At 42.6% G+C, this 16,793-nt stretch overlaps 1 protein-coding gene across 11 annotated transcripts in view; it reads left to right on the top strand.

Annotated features, from left to right (window-relative positions):
- OSBPL10 (oxysterol binding protein like 10) overlaps positions 1 to 16,793 on the top strand; it is a 325,500-nt gene that overhangs the window by 229,286 nt on the left and 79,421 nt on the right. For all 11 annotated transcript variants that reach the window (XR_004181986.1, XM_031662893.1, XM_017956006.3 and 8 more), the window contains one exon: positions 6,501 to 6,711. Coding sequence is in view for 10 of the 11 variants with exons in the window: in XM_031662893.1 (XP_031518753.1) it covers positions 6,501 to 6,711 (211 nt within the window). In the remaining variant the exon portion in view is untranslated. The remainder of the gene's footprint in view (positions 1 to 6,500; positions 6,712 to 16,793) is intronic.

Raw genomic sequence — 16,793 nt, 5'->3', positions numbered from 1 at the left:
TATTTGGCAGTCACGAACTGTTTGGGACTGGCCTACACAGGATTGTGTTTGTGGGTATGAGGAGCAGTGTCCCAAGGGGCTCAGGACCCTGCCTGAAGGGAACGCTTGGAGGGCTATCATTTTAGGGGTATGTTGTGCCAGGAGGTGTAGAATAAGGGACATAGGCTGGGAATTAAAGGGCGAAGGTAGAATGTCAGGTAGGAAAACTCAGCAGCTCATTGAGAGAAGACAAAATTGTTCAGGGGTGAGACCAGGACTGACTGTGCCCCAGCACTCAGAAGTTTGGAGAAGGGAGTTGCGATTGGAATGCCAGCTCTCCACATATCAACTTATCATTTGTTAATAAGACAAGACTAACTATTGTTGGCCACTGTGAGGGAAAACACCACCTCCGCAGGGTGCTGGCTGTGTCTCCAAGCCGGGAAGGCAAGGTCAGCATTTATCAAGAACTGGAAGTTTGGTTTACAGTGTGGAGACTTGATTAGGATTAAGATTAAGAATCAAGATTTAACAGTTCAGGATTAGTGAAAACAAGGCAAGGATTTTGAGGCAAGATATTGAAAGACTTTTAGAGGACAGAGTGTTGATGGTTTTTATTAAAGAGTTGATGGACATTTGGGGAAGTTCCTATAATAAATTATCAAACCATTTCTGGGATGGAGTATCCTGGAAAATTAAAGTAATGCTCATGAGAGGAGTGGAGTAGGATAGTAAAGCAATGTTAATGCAGACAGTAAACTGTGTGTGTGTGTGTGGTTTTGGTTTAAAGATCCATAAAGCGGCTGGGAACAGTGGGTCACGCCTGTAATCCCAGCACTTTGGTAGGCCGAGGCGAGCAGATCACCTGAGGTTGGGAGTTCGAGACTAGCCTGATCAACATGGAGAAACCCTGTCTATAGTAAAAATACAAAATTAATTGGGCGTGGTGGCACATGCCTGTAATCTCAGCTACTCGGGAGGCTGAGTTAGGAAAATCGTATGAACCCGGGAGGTAAGGCGGAGGTTGCGGTGAGCTGAGATCGCACCATTGCAGTCCAGCCTGCGCAATAAGAGCGAAACTCCATCTCAAAAAAAAAAAAAAAAAAAAAAACAAAAAAAAAAAAAAAAAAAAAAAAAAAAAAAAAAAAAAAAAAAAATCCTTGAAGCATGGCTTTAAAGCTTAGGTGAGGACATTGGCCAAGTGAAAAAGTGCCTACATTAACCAAGGACTGATCCCCTGACTCAGAGGGGAACTTAGCGGGGACTCAGGAATGCCACCAGACTGAGGAGAAATGCCAAACCAAGGCCATCTGGTATGTGGCATCAAATTGTTCGGCCTCCTTCCAAGCCGGACAGATTGAGTTACTGAAGGCACTGGGGCACCGGTTGAGGCTCTGCCAACCAGAGAAGCAGCTTTGGTTTCTTTAGGGTTAGGAATATTTGTTTAGGAGCCGCTTTATGCTGAGCTTTTGGAGGGTAATGGAGGAGTGACTGAAGTTGTCAAATTTGTTGACATCTGACCCATCAGGATTGGACTTTTCAGGGGCCTCTGAAACCTGCACCAGGGTTTACAGCTCAGAAAAATCCGAAGCAGTCTAGACAAATGAGGCCCTTATCTTCTTGCTGTCTACTGCAGTCCTTGCTTTAGCCAGATTTGAACTTGTTGAGCTAGATACCATTGGGTTTCGATCTTTGCATCTTCGTTTCAGATTTTTTGACTTGTTTTTCCTCTTTCTGCAGCCACTGATGCTATTAACATTAACTCCTATGCTTTGATTTTGCAATGCACGTGTCATCGTTTGTACTGTAAGAAACAGGTCATAGAATTTTTATTCCCTCTCTGAGAAGTTTCTTATCTGTGAAGTTCAACTTGACCTACATTTCATCTCTTTTACAACCTCAGAGTTGATATTTTCAGGTGGTTTATCTCTGAAATTTAATTTGAGGCTCTGTTTCTGTGCCCGTGTTACATCATCATGACGGCCTGATTGTGGAAGCCAAATTCCAGAAAGAAATGAAATTTTTGCTTTTTTTGCTTGTTTTTAAACAATCATGAATGATGAATGTTGGTGTGCCTTGGAGGAAGTATTTGGGGTTATAATTTGAGACTTCGTAATTAAAGTAAATGGTTCAACATTTTCTTAAAGGCTGGAAGATGTAGGTGAGTCTGTTTGCGGATGGTTGGGCTTTGCTCCTTTATTGATAAGCTGGTAGGCACCTTGAAGGGGAGAAGGAGCCCTTTTTAAGAATTTACTGTTGGTATTTTTGGTGCATTCTGCCTTTTGGTACCACATTTATCATCTCACATGTGCCCTTAATAAAAGTGAGAGAGAGATGGACATAGCTAAAACTTATTCTCTGGAAGTCTGATGAAGAGTCTTCATCAGTGCCTCCCAGTCTTAGCAAGTGTTAGAGCAGTAATAACTGTGATGCACAGCTCCAAGGCAAGAACTCCTACATTTCTTTCAGGGTTCAATCAACTTCTTTTGGATTCTCATGAAGCTAACATAAAGTGAAGATTGGCATCGATTGTGTCATTAAAGACTAGAGTTCTGTTTCACATCTCATGGAAAATGAGAAGAAAATGAGTCTGTAGGAGGTGTGTACTGTGTGCCAATCACTATAAAGCTTGTATTATTTTTAGCCTTCAGTTTCCCAAGAAAGAAGTCAAAGCTATGAGGTGCCTGGTTATTGATGTGTTTCTAGCAAAGGGTTACTCAAGGGGGCACTGTTAGTATTTTCAACAGCAGCGTTCTTTGTTGTATAGGACTGTGCCCTGATTCAGGAGAAATTTAGCTCTCCTGGGCCCTCTGCTTTCAGTGCCATAGTTCTTCCCCAGTCATCGTAACTGCCAAACATACCCACTGCCTTTAAAGGCTACCTGCCCTTGCTATTGGCAATAGGCTCTCAGTAAATACTGATGAATGCTTTTTATTTTTATTTTTTTTATTTTTATTTTTATTTTTATTTTTTGAGACGGAGTCTCGCTCTGTCACCCAGGCTGGAGTGCAGTGGCCGGATCTCTGCTCGCTGCAAGCTCCGCCTCCCGGGTTTACGCCATTCTCCTGGCTCAGCCTCCCGAGTAGCTGGGACTACAGGCGCTCGCCACCTCGCCCGGCTAGTTTTTTGTACTTTTTAGTAGAGACGGGGTTTCACCGTGTTAGCCAGGATGGTCTCGATCTCCTGACCTTGTGATCCGCCCGTCTCGGCCTCCCAAAGTGCTAGGATTACAGGCTTGAGCCACCGCGCCCGGCGAATGCTTTTTATTTTTAATTTATTTGTTTGTTTGTTTGTTTGTTTATTTTGAGATGGGGTCTCACTCTGTTGCCCAGTCTGGAGTGTAGTGGTGTGGTCACAGCTCACTGCAGCTCCCAGCCCCCGGGCTCAAGGGATCCTCCCACCTCAGCCTCCTGAGTAGCTAGGACTGACCACAGGTGCACCACCATGCCCGGCTAACTTTGTTTTTTGTTTGTTTGTTTGTTTTGGTAGGGATGTGGTTTCATTATGTTGGCCAGGCTGGTCTCCAACTCCTGGCCTCAAATGATCTGCCCACCTTGGCCTCCCAAAGTGCTGGGATTATAGGCGTGAGCCACCACTCCTGGCCTGAATGCTTTTTTAGAGAGCTAGTGCATGGATTCCATCTCTGAGCATGTGCATCTGTTGTAATAGAGAAGAATATCCTCCAAGGTGGTTTCATGTTTTTATTACCTAAGATTTTCATAATATCTTATGCTTATGAAATAACAATATTTATCCTATACTATATAATTGGAATAGAGTTCTTTTTGTTGATTAAAAATGAGTATATACCATATAGTTTATGGCTTGATTTTATTCACCTTTTCTCTTAAGCATTATGGCACCATTCATAATAATAAAAACATAATGTATCATGTTTCATCATGATTTCTTCTTTCTTTTCAGTACATTTTTCTAAGACAGGATTTTATGGTAGGAATTTACAGAAATGCTGACTACAAATAGCTCGAAATCCATTTCTCCCTAACTGTTAGCATTTATACATATAAATGTCAGAGAATACATAGACATTTTATCTTGTTTGAAGTTAAATTTAACTAGTTGGCAGTATTTCTTGGCAAACTGATAATGGAGGTATTATCCGTTACTAAATCTTCAGCCATATTATGTTCATCAAGTATTCTGTAGACTATATGTCATAAACGGATTCTTTTGCACTTCAGTGAGAGGAGGGAGACTTGGATTCATTCATTCATTCAATAGGTGGGTACTTATAGTACTTGGGATACATCAGTGAACAACACAGATGATGATTCCTGCTTGCACACTAGCATAAATGAATATAATAAGGAAATTACAAGTTAGTTTGGAAGGAGGTAGATGCTGTGGATAATAAGGTTGGTAAGGAAGACAGGTGTGCCTGGGGTTGGGCTGGAGGTGCAATTTTTTTTTTTTTTTTTTTTTGAGACTGAGTCTTGCTCTGTTCCCAGGCTGGAGTGCAGTGGCATGATTCCGGCTTAATGCAACTTTCGCCTCCTGGGTTAAAGCGATTCTCCTACCTCAGCCTCCCGAGTAGCTGGGATTACAAGTGCCCGCCATGACACCTGGCTTATTTTTGTATTTTTTGGTAGAGACAGGGTTTCACCATGTTGGCTAGGCTGGTTTCAAACTCCTGACCTCAAATAATCCACCAGCCTTGGCCTCCCAAAGTGCTGGGATTATAGGCATGAGCCACCATGCCTGGCCTGGAGGTGCAATTTTAAATGAAGTGGTTTGGGAAGATTTCTCAAAAAGGTGACTTTTATTATTTTATTTTATTTGTTGATATATATATATATATTTTTTTTTGAGATGGCATCTCACTCTGTCACCCAGGCTGGAGTACGGTGGCGCCAGCTCAGCTCACTGCAAACTCTACCTCCTGGATTCAAGCTATTCTCCTCCCTCAGCCTCCTGAGTAGTTGGGACTACAGGCACCTGCCACCACGGCCAGCTAAGTTTTGTATTTTTAGTAGAGATTGAGTTTCACCATGTTGGCCAGGCTGGTCTCAAACTCCTGACCTCAGGTGTTCCACCCACCTCCCAAAGTGCTGGGATTACAGGCGTGAGCCACTGCACCCACCTAAAAAGATGACTTTTAAACAAAGACCTGAAGAAGAAATGAGTACTTACTGAGCTTTCCTTATTTAGAGGCACTGTTTTAGGAGCCAGAATGGCTAGGTAGATCTTCTGTAATCTACAAAAAAACAATTTGCATGGCCAGATTATGGATGTGTACACTAAGATGAGAACGCTCAAACCACAGCTGTGGAACATGTCTCTTAAAATTAATCTTTTTAAAAAAAATCATTTTGAAGTAATTGCCAGTAGCAGGTATTTGTTTCAAAAGGAAAGAGAAAAAAGGCTAAGCAAAAAAGGAATGAGCTTTGTGTCCAAGTCCAGCAGTCTTTACAGAATTACTGCTTCTTCCCACTGGTGACATCATGGTGACAAGGATCCTCCAAGGGTGACAGTGACAAAGCAGGAGATGTTGCTTCAAATAAAAACAGCTTTTGTGGAGAAGCTTAAAACACAGTGGACCAGAGAACAGGAATTTACTGCTGCTTCTGATGTCAATGGGCTTTGTGACCTTGGGCGGGTTGCTTGAGCTCCTCCACTTCGTAGACCCGCTAATTATTTGTTAGACATGATGTCTAAGCACTTTATATACATCATCCTGTTTAATGGGATAAAACATGAGGAGGATGAACTTCACAAGATAACCATTAAAGTCCTTTTCTAGCTCCTGTGTTCCTTTCTTTTTGACTTGTTAGTTCAAAGACATAATTAGTCTACTGTTTGTCTTATGATAAGCTTATGAATTGAAGCCAGGCCACAAAATATGATTATTTGTCATAGCTTGAGCCATGGAGTAGGACTGGCTCTAGGATTCCTGGTTTTTCTCTGCCTGACATGTCTCGTGGTGTTAAGAAGGTCATGTCCTGCTTAGCATTTTTTATTTGCAAGTGAGTGAAGGGGGGGCTCAGCACTGGTTTCATTGTGATCTCCTTTGTACAAACACCAGCCCCAGATTTCCCTTGCGCTCCGTGAACTCTGAACAGGACTACCAAAGAGTTAAGGGTTGGAGCTGGAGGAAAAGCAAGGAGGAAGCCTTGCTGTGAGGGACAGCCACAGCGCGCCTGCTGTCTCAGATAACCTTCTGTAGAAAAAGAACTCTAAAGGTGGTTGCAAGGACGCTTGCAATGTATTTATTATTGACTTACCTCCAGAAGATCTGTAGAATGATATACCGAGATGGCCCTGATGGCCCCTTTTAGCTCTAAAGTTCAAAAATTCTCTTTTGATTAGAGTGCCTTTGGATAAATTTACCGAGACAGATTTCACCCAGGATTGAGTATTTATCAAAAGACGAACGTGCACCAAACACACGGAACTGACCCTCACCCAGTTTTACCCACTTCTGTGGTTTAACTGCCGCCTCCCCAGCCTGTTGAAAGAAGAGCTTCTGCCCCTCACCTCCTTACTGTCGTCTTGTTTTGTAGATGATGAACCAGGTGGAAGGGCAGCAGAAGAACCTCGTGCACGCCATTGAGTCCCTGCCAGGGTCCGGCCCCCTCACTGCCTTGGACCAGGACCTGCTGCTCCTGAAAGCTACCTCTGCTGCCACCCTCAGCTGCCTTGGGGAGTGCCTCAACTTGTTACAGCAGAGCGTGCACCAGGCGGGCCAGCCCAGCCAGAAGCCAGGAGCCTCGGGTAAGACCGCCGGCAGCTCGTCCATGTTTAGGATGAGTATACACACTATGTGTGTGTGTCCCATTGTCTTCCTCCTTTAAGTCCATCCATTTCTCTGTGATCCATCCGTCTATCCTTATATCCAAGTGTTTCTACTGCGCTTCCTCTCTACTGTTTGGGAGGTATTTTTATGTTACAAGTTACAAATGTAACATTTTATGAAAAATGTAATTCTGCATTCATCTCTCCTGCCCTTCCTCTACTGTTTGGGATATATTTTTATTTACAAGTTACAAATGTAACATTTTGTGAAAAATGTAACTAAAATATTTACATAAAGACTATGGAACACCTTTCAGACTTGCTGGCATCACATTATAAGTCTCATTCCATTCATAACATTTGCACTCAGCATTCTGTTGTTTTGTTTTGTTTTGAAATAGAGTTTTCACTCTTGTTGCCCAGGCTGGAGTGCAGTGGTGCAATCTCAGCTCACTGCATCCTCCACCTCTTGGGTTCAAGCGATTCTTCTGCCTCAGCCTCCCGAGTAGCTGGGATTACAGGCATGCGCCACCATGCCCAGCTAATTTTGTATTTTTAGTAGAGACGGGATTTCTCCACGTTGGTCAGGCTGGTCTTGAACTCCCAACCTCATGCGATCCTCCCGCCTTAGCCTCCCAAAGTGCTGGGATTACACGCCTCAGCATTCTGTTTTTAAGATCCACTGGCATGTAGCATCTGGTCCATTATTTCTGTGGTGTTGGGTCCACCACATTATACCCAGCCACTCTCAGATGACAGATAATGCACATTGCCTCCAGCCTCTGCCCCACTCACCTCGCTGCAGTAAACATCCTCCTGCCTGTCCCCTCACGAGGAAACCTCTGGAATACACACCAGGAGTATTTCTAGCTCTTAATCAAGAAGCTGGAGATAATAATGCAGGTCCTTGAGATGCCTCAGTCCTTTTGGAGGAAGGTTTAATCAATGAGCAGATATAAAGATATTTGTGAAGATTAAGATAAAGGTAAAAATAGCTTGAGATTGGTTATGTCACACACAATTATAAAATACTATAATTAACAGAATAACAGCAGCCTTATTGTGCTTTGTTGCTCAGGGGTCACTTAATTAATGAAGGAATGAGGCAAGTTAGGTGATAGGAAGTAAAGCCCAGACTATGAGTGATAGTCTTTATATTTCATGCTTTCCCCAGCTGCCCTTTGCCCTTTGTTTCACCGAAGCGTAAACGGGACAGTTGGTTTTTCAGAGTAGACTGTGTGGGGGTAATGTGGTTTTCTCTTTGTAAAACCCACTATCATTTACTGAACTTGGCCTTGGCTACATGTTTTCTGAAATCTTTACAAAGTAGGTATGATTATGTGCATTGTTCAGATGTTATGCTGGGACACGGAACTATTAAACAACTTGCCCAAGGCCACCCAGCTAAGTGGCAGAACGAGAGCAGGACCAGGCTCTTTCCGCTGTGGCAGGTGTCTTCCCGGCCTGGGGTTCTTTGTTCAATCCAGAACAACCACTCAGTGGGTTCAGTCCCCCAAACTGAGGCTGGGAACCGTGTCTTGTGAGCGTTGTAATTCTCTCAAGGCAGGTGTATATATGTTTTTAAAAAATAATTTCAGACTTTAGAAAAGTTGCAAGAATAGTATGAAAAATGCTCATATATCCCTCTACAAATTCCTTAAACAGTAACATGTTATGATGTTTACTTCATCTTTTCACTATATTTACATATTACAATTTTCTAACCACTTAAAAGTAAATTGCAGACATCACGTCCCTTCACTATTAAATACTTCAGTGTGTATTTCCTTTAAAAAAAAAGGACACTCTCCTCTAAAGACAGCACAATGATCGAAATCAGTAAATTAACAAGAGTACAGTCCTCTTTGCTGGTTATGCCATTGATAGCCTTTGCAAAATAAAGCAATCTGGGGGCAGAATCCAGTCTAGGAGATTTGCGTATATTCAAGCATGGAGCAAAGGCACCTAGACCTGCTTTTCTACCTTTCCTCTGCTTCTCAGCCTTAAGAATGAATCCCAAATGCAGAAGCTTAATGAGGCTTTTGACATTTTCGATCTGGAAGGAGCCTCAGTGACCCCATTGAGGCCTTCGAACGAAATTTGGAGTGAGACTGGAAACTTTTCAAAATTTCTGTGGTCTCTTTTTGCCCTGTATTGTAACTTGTGTAGCTTCTGCACGTAATAGGCTCTGCTCCGAGAATCTTTCACTAGTAAATACAGCTTGAATCATTTTCTTTTTCCTAAAATTAATCCCTCTTAAAAAAATATTTCTTCAGGGCTTCCTAGGAAATTCGTTGTTTTTTTTTTTTTCTTCTTTCTAACTTTCATTGGATCTCTGGCATTTTTAAGGGCCCGGAGGAACAAAGCTCAATTGGATGCATTTCAGAGGTGGTGACAGGTTGAAATGGAAATTATTGGAGAAAGGGGAGACCAAGAAGTGTCCCTGAAATTATGTCACATCAGGTGCTACCTCCTTTATGTCCTCCCTGTGCTCTCTCTTCCACCCTTGACTCTCACTTGCCCTTCCTCCCTTCCTCCCTTCCTTCCTTCCTGATGGAGTCTCACTCTGTCACCCAGGGTGGAGTGCAGTGACACAATCTCAGCTCACTGCAACCTCCACTTCCCAGGTTCAGGCAATTCACCTGCCTCAGCCTCCTGAGTAGCTGGGATTACAGGTGCCCACTACCCCTGGCTAATTTTTGTATTTTTAGTAAGGACTGAGTTTCTCCATGTTGCCCCGGCTGGTCTCAAACTCCTGACCTCAGGTGATCCACTCGCCTTGGCCTCCCAAAGTGCTGGGGTTACAGGCAAGAGCCACCGCGCCTGGCTAGCCCACTGTCGTTCATTTGGGTTGTTGTCATCCAGAAACTTAGCTGAAAGTTGGAGAATACAGCATGAAGCATCACAATGACTACTTTGTTTCCTTGTCGTCTTACCCTTTTTACATGTCATATTCCATGTAACACAGCCCCTGAAGTTTTAAAACAACCTACTGTGTGTCTTAAATCTATGCTACACATTGGGGGGAAATCGAATTACTTCCTGCAGGAAAAACATCATAGTTGTCTGCAGTTCAAATGGAATTCCAGAATCTCAAGCTAGTGGGATAAGAGAATAGAGAATACGTTGGCCCTGGGAGTGCTGCCTTAAAATGTGTTTGTTTAGACACTTGGGGCTCTCAGGGTTGATAGTTGCTATAGCGGCTGCCTGACACACATTGATAAAAATATAATGGTTATGTCTAAGAAGTGCCAGGTTGGGCTGATGGAAATCAAAATCTCATTAAAGTGAAACGCTGGCAGGGTTTCATTTCAGTGTTCAATGGGCAGGAAGGCCCGTCTTACCTGAAGCGTAGCAAATACTCATACAGATTTGTTCCTGCGTGATGGCTCTTTGCCTTCTGATCCTTGCACTGTTTTTTTTTTTTTTTTCTTTTTCCTTCTGTCCCTTTTGTGAATAAAAAATGATTTATGATCTTGTGTATTTCATCTTGTATAGCATTTAATTGTGTCTTCTGGGATATATGTTTGCTTTGGAGCTTTTGTCTCCAAATGTTGCTCATTACGCTGTTTTTGTTTCAAACACACTGCCAACCAGACTGAAATCTGAGAATACTTCAGTATTCATCTGCCTCCCAGCTATTCATTTGGGCTCCCAGACCTGTTTCTCATGTTATCTCCAAGATATACTGGGTCTGAAGTGCTTCACTTAGCTTCCATTTATGGAGAGGTGTGTAATTAAAATTAAAAAAGTAATTTGGCTGGGCGTGGTGGCTCATGCCTGTAATCTCAGCACTTTGGGAAGCCGGGGCAGGTGGATCACTTGAGGACAGGAGTTTGACCAGCCTTACCAACATGACGAAACCTCGTCTCTACTAAAAATACAAAAGTTAGCCAGGTGTGGTTGGCGGACACCTGTAATCTCAGCTACCCAGGAGGCTGAGGCAGGAGATTCACTTGAACCCTGGAGGTGGAGGTTGCAGTGAGCCGAGATCGCACTGCTGTGCTCCAGCCTGGGGGACAGGGAAAGACTGTCTTTAAAAAAAAAAAAAAAAGGTAATTTGGCTTTTCAGTCAAGACTTAAATTATGCAGCTCTTTTGCCATTCCTGGTGGCTTCTAAATCTACTTCAGCAGCTTGATGGAGGTAAACAGCTGATGGACAGGGGACTGGGTATCTGTTTTCTCCAGCCTTCCCTGTGCTATGGGGAAGAGGCAGGCAGAACCACGCTCAGAGCTGGAAAAGGTTGTGCTCTTTGGGAGCCTGGGCTTTTTAGGTGGGTTTCAAGTGTGAGAGGGAACTGGGCCTGGAAAGTGATTTGAGGGTACAGAGTACTCTGCCCTCTGTGCTACTGGTTGGTTTGCTATTTGCTTGCAAGCCTTAATCTAGGTAACATGGTTTGAGTTCGGGCAGATGCCTGTAACTAGACAAGCCCATTCTGGTGCCAGGTAAGAGCTGGCATTAGCAGCGTGATGGTATAAAACAGGCTTGGAGAAGCCTGGACACTGGAGTCGCCACTGCCAGAACTAGTGACAATGGAACCTTGGCAGAATGCAGTAGATGACACAGGTGCCCTTGAGGACAAACAGGGACAAAAGATCAAGAGAATATATTTGAGAGGAGAAGAACCAGAGCAGAATTTAATATACTTTCCTGAACTCATCCTTGCAATAACGCTTCATCCTCTTGAAAGATTAGTGGGGAGTGTCAGTTAATAAGCCAGTTGCACTGGTCTTCGCATTTTGGGGTTTGGCCAAAAGGGCCAAATAAGACTGTCGTAAGGACCCTTGGCTCTTCTGGCTGTTTATCTTCTTCCTTTTGCGGTGCTTTACATTTTTCCAGAGACCTCTTCAGACTTTCGTTTTTCATCTGTTTCCCACCACTTAGGGACTTCCTTTGCTTTCTTTGTCTCTTATACTTTCTTTCCTGACACCTACTGCTTTTGGTGAAGATTTGCCCCACTTATAGTCACCTTTCTTTATTTTATGATTAAAAGCTAAGATAGAAATATGGTAATTCAGTAAATAGGCATATTAGTTCATTTTCACAAGACTGGGCAATTTACAAAAGAAAGGGGTTTATTGGACTTACAGTTCCACGTGGCTGAGGAGGGCTTGCAATTATGGCAGAAGGCCAGGAGAAGCAAGTCACATCTTACGTGGATGGCAGCAGGCAAAGAGAGAGCTTGTGCAGGGAAACTCTCGTTTTTAAAACCATCAGATCTCGTGAGACACATTCACAATCATGAGAACAGCATGGGATAGACCTATGCTTCAGTCATACCCCATGATTCAGTCATACCCCACTGGGTCTCTCCCACAACATGTGAGAATTATGGGAGCTACAAGATGAGATTTGAGTGGGGACACAGAGCCAAAGCGTATCAATAGGATATCAGGAGAAGAGGAAAAACTAGCATTGCAGAATATTTCAGATACGTGTTTTTAAAATTTTTTTACAACTGTCTAAACAGAATTTTTGAGTGCCAACTTCTCCCTAAAGAAAGCAGTTAGAGGCCGGGCACAGTGGCTCACACCTCTAATCCCAGCACTTTGGGAGGCCAAGATGGATGGATCACGAGGTCAAGAGATAAGGACCATCCAGGCCAACATGGTGAAACGCCGTCTCTGCTAAAAATACAAAAATTAACTGGGCATGGTGGCACACGCTTGTAGTCCCAGCTACTTGGGAGGCTGAGGCAGGAGAATCGCTTGAACCCAGGAGGCGGAGGTTGCAGTGAGCCGAGATCATGCCACTGCACTCCAGCCTAGTGACAGAGCGAGACTCCGTCTCAAAAATAAATAAATAAAAAAATAAAAATAAAACAGTTACCAAGGCCCGGCTTTCCACTGGGAATATGTCTTATGGTTTCAAGTGAAAATTCAATCTTTTTGTGAATGTCAATCTTATTCTATTTTGGAAAACCATTTTATGTTTACTGAACCTGGGAAGCATGAATTCACTGGTACAGGAAGAGGAAAGACCTTCCAGGGGCCATCACCTATCACTGGCCTCTGGGCAGAGGCCTTGTAGCTCTCAACACTCTAAGCAAGGCTTAAAATAAGGCCAAGGAGGGATTAAGACAATTCCACAGTCAAACCTTTGCCCTTAAAACCAGTGTTTTTCTCTTAGTCTCCTTATGATTTTTGTTTTTATTCATACTGCTTTTCATGTTTTCTATTTTGCTATACAGGTTGTATTTCTTTTACCCTTCTTTAGTATTTTGGGAAGAAATATGACACATATATATATAAATTCTAGTAGTGGTCATATTAAGTTTTTCATAACCATTCTTTTCTTTCTTTCTTTTTCTTTTTAAGATACAGAGTCTCACTATGTTGCCCAGGCTGGAGTGCAGTCGCTCTTCACAGGCACAATCATAGTGCAGTCTAGCCTTGAACTTCTGGGCTCAACCAATCCTCCTGCCTCAGTCTCCTGAAGAGCTGGGACTACAGGTGTATGCCACCATACCCAGCTTCTTAAGCATTCTTTAACCTATTTTTTTTGGTAGTCCTCAGAGGGATGATGGAATACTTTTTGAATCTTTTCTTTAATGATGAAGACAGGGCAGACTTTAACTTCCTCTGCCCCTCTATTGTGCTTTCCAATTTTTGCTATTATGATATGCAGGCTATTGTTATTAATATTTTAATATTAGTATAATAATTAAATAATGTATGATGACTAATTCTTTTTAAAAATAATATGTGACTTTAATATTCAGTTATATAACCATGCTTAGAAATATTATTCATCGTGGCCAGGCGTGGTGGCTCATGCCTGTAATCCTAGCACTTTGGGAGGCCGAGGTGGGTGGATCACAAGGTAAGGAATTTGAGACCAGCCTGGCCAATATGGTGAAACCCCATCTCTCCAAAAAAAAAAAATACAAAATTAGCTGGGCGTGGTGGTGGGTGTCTACAGTCCTAGCTACTCAGGAGGCTGAGCCTGGAGAATCACTTGAACCCGGGAGGCAGAGGTTACAGTGAGCTGAAATCGTGCCACTGCACTCCAGCCTGGGCAACAAAGCAAGACCCTGTCTTAAAAAAAAAAAAGTATTATTCATAGCCTATTCTGGAGCTGGGACCAGGGTGAGATGAAAGAGACACTAGTCTTGAGTGCAAAATTCAAAAGGGTGTCAAAAGTTTTAGTAGTTAAGATAAAAAGATAAAGTTAAGTAGTTAAGATAAGTAGTTATGTTTTAATGCAATATTTTTAACCAAAATTAATGCAAAAACAATTGATAACAAAATATCAAAAGTTTACATAAAGACAGTGTCTTAGCTTGGGCTGCTATTATAAAAAACTGTAGACTGGGTGGCTTAAAGAACAAAAATTTCTCACAGTTTTGGAAGCTGGAAGTTTAAGATCCAGAGTCCAGTCTCCTAGGCCCAAAGTTTCTGGTGAGGGCTCTCTTCATGGCTTGGTGACAGCCGTCTTCTTGCTGTGTCCACACATGGCATTCCTTGGTGTGTGAACCTGGAGGGCAACCGACCTCTGGTCTGTCTTCCTCTTCTTTCAGCACTGGTCTCTCTTCCTCTTGTTTCAGGGACACAAATCCAACTGGATCAGGACCCTACATTTTTTATGTCATTTAACTTTATTAATGTGAAGGCCCTTTCTCCAAACTTGGTCATGTTGGGGGTTAGGACTTCAACATATGAATCTTGGAGGAGGGTAACATAGTCATTCAGTCTATAGCAGAGAGGATCTGATAGGATGGAGATGAGGGTGAAGTGAGGCTGAGTACTATAAGACTTTCTCTCTTCCTTTTTTCTTCCTTCCTTTCTCCCTTTGTCCCTTCCTTTCCCTCCTCTTCCCTTTTATTTCAATTTTAAAATATTGTGTTAAAATATAATTTACCTCAGCCAGGTATAGTGGTGCATACCTGTAGTCCCACTTATTTGAGACGCCAAGGCAGGAGGATTTTTTGAGCCCAGGAGTTCAAGATTGTGGTGTGCAGTGATCACACTTGTGAGTAGCACTATGTTCCAGCCTGGGCAGCATAGTGGGATCCTGTCTCTTAGAAAAAATTACGCTTTATCTCAATTACTGATTTTCTTGATGCTTCCTTTTATTTTACACCTGAGGTGAATGTCTTACTTGCCTGACTGTAGTCCCAGCCCTGCTCAGCTCTGCATTTAACTGGGTTCATTGCTTTCTACCAGTTTTTTTTTTTTTTTTTATGACTTCCCCATTTCTTGAGTTCTTAATTCTGCTTCTTTTATTCGTACATTGGGAAATGTTTTCAAGTTGTGTTTCCTGCAAGAAGAATCATTTCTGAGTCTCTGCAGTGCTGCTGAGAGGGCACGTGGTGCAGAGTGTGAGAGTCTGGGCTGGGGAGCTCAGTTGCACGGGTTTTAATCTGGATTCTACCACTTACTAGTTCTTAATGCCTGTGTTTCTTCATCTGTCATGTAGGCGTGGTAGTAATATGTACGTGCCTCATGGGTCACCATTAGGATTAGATGAGACAAACCACAGATAGTATGTACAACAGTACTTGGCACCTAGCAAGAGCTCAATAAATGTTGGCCATTCTTACCAAGGGAAAGACATTTTGGCTGGGGATGAATGTTATCCCCCAGCTCCCCAACTCACTCCAGATCTGTCGGTTTCTATTTACATTCTTCTATTTGCCTATTCATCTTTTGGCATTTAGTGTTGTCGCAAAATTCAAGACTGGTTTTTTTTTTTTTTTTTTTTTCCTTTAAGGCAGGTCTAATTTTTTTGCTTTCGTGATTGGAAAATTTTTCTCTTGATTTTTGTTATTCAAAAATGTTGCCAAACTTCATAAACTAGGGATTCATTATACTATTCTACTTCTGTGTGTGTTTGGAATTTCAGTAATAAAAAGCCTGAGAAAATATCGGCAAGCTGCGGTATTTAGATGTGCATTTTTTTCCCATTGATTTGGCTGGAGTGTCGTGGCTCCTTTCAGCAGCCCCCACAGCTTTCTGTTCAGCGCAGGACATGTATTTATACTTACATTTTTGTCTGTCCATTGATATGGTCTCTCTCCTTCAGGAACATGGATCCTTTATCTCTTGGATCTCTGTTGTGCATCTTCTCTCTCTCTTTTTTTTTTTTTTTTTTGAGATGGAGTCTTGCTCTGTCACCCAGGCTGGTGTGCAGTGGTGCGATCTTGGCTCACTGCAACCTCCACCTCCCAGGTTCAAGCAATTCTCATGCCTCAGCCTCCCAAGTACCTGAGATTACAGGTGCGTGCCACCATGCCTGGATAATTTTTGTATTTTTAGTAGAGACGCGGTTTCCTCATGTTGACTAGGCTGGTCTCGAACTCCTGACCTCAGGTGATCCGCCCACTTCAGCCTCCCAAAGTGCTGGGATTACAGGAATGAGTCCCTGCACCCAGCTTTTCTCTATTGTTTTCTGCCTCATGATTGTCGTCTGTGTCTTTTGCAACTGCACATAGGTAGAGCCTCCTTATCTCAATACATTACTTATTTGTTTTTCTGTAGTGTTGATCCCACTATTTCCTGTTCTCAGTTTTAATTTTAATTCTACTAATGTTGGTTTAGTTTCCGCATAATAATTCCTTGATGCGTTCATCTCTCTTTTCACCTCAGCCTGTTTTCTTCTTCTAGTTTTCTGTTTTTGTTTCATAGAGGGTGCTTTGTCCTATATTTATATGCTGAGGAAACACCTTTCCTGGTGTTTTCTCCAACACCTTGTGTTAGCAATTTTATATGTGTTCTTCCTCTTAGCCTTCTTCTTCTTCTTTTTTTAATTATACTTTAGTTCTAGGGTACGTGTGCACCTATAAACCTAAAGGTACTTTGTACCTAAAGTATAACCTTTAATTATACTTTAGTTCTAGGGTACATGTGCCATGTTGGTGTGCTGCAGCCATCAACTCGTCAGCACCCATCAACTCGTCATTTACATCAGGTATAACTCCCAATGCCATCTCTCCCCCGTCCCACCTCCCCACAATAGGCCCCGATGTGTGATGTTCCCCTTCCCATGTCCAAGTGTTCTCATTGTTCAGTTCCCACCTATGAGTGAGAACATGTGGTGTTTGGTTTTCTGTTCTTGTAAT

Source organism: Papio anubis, chromosome 2 (genome assembly GCF_008728515.1).
Source record: "Papio anubis isolate 15944 chromosome 2, Panubis1.0, whole genome shotgun sequence".
Taxonomy (NCBI): Eukaryota; Metazoa; Chordata; class Mammalia; order Primates; family Cercopithecidae; genus Papio; species Papio anubis.
This window is presented reverse-complemented; position numbering and strand designations above follow the sequence as displayed.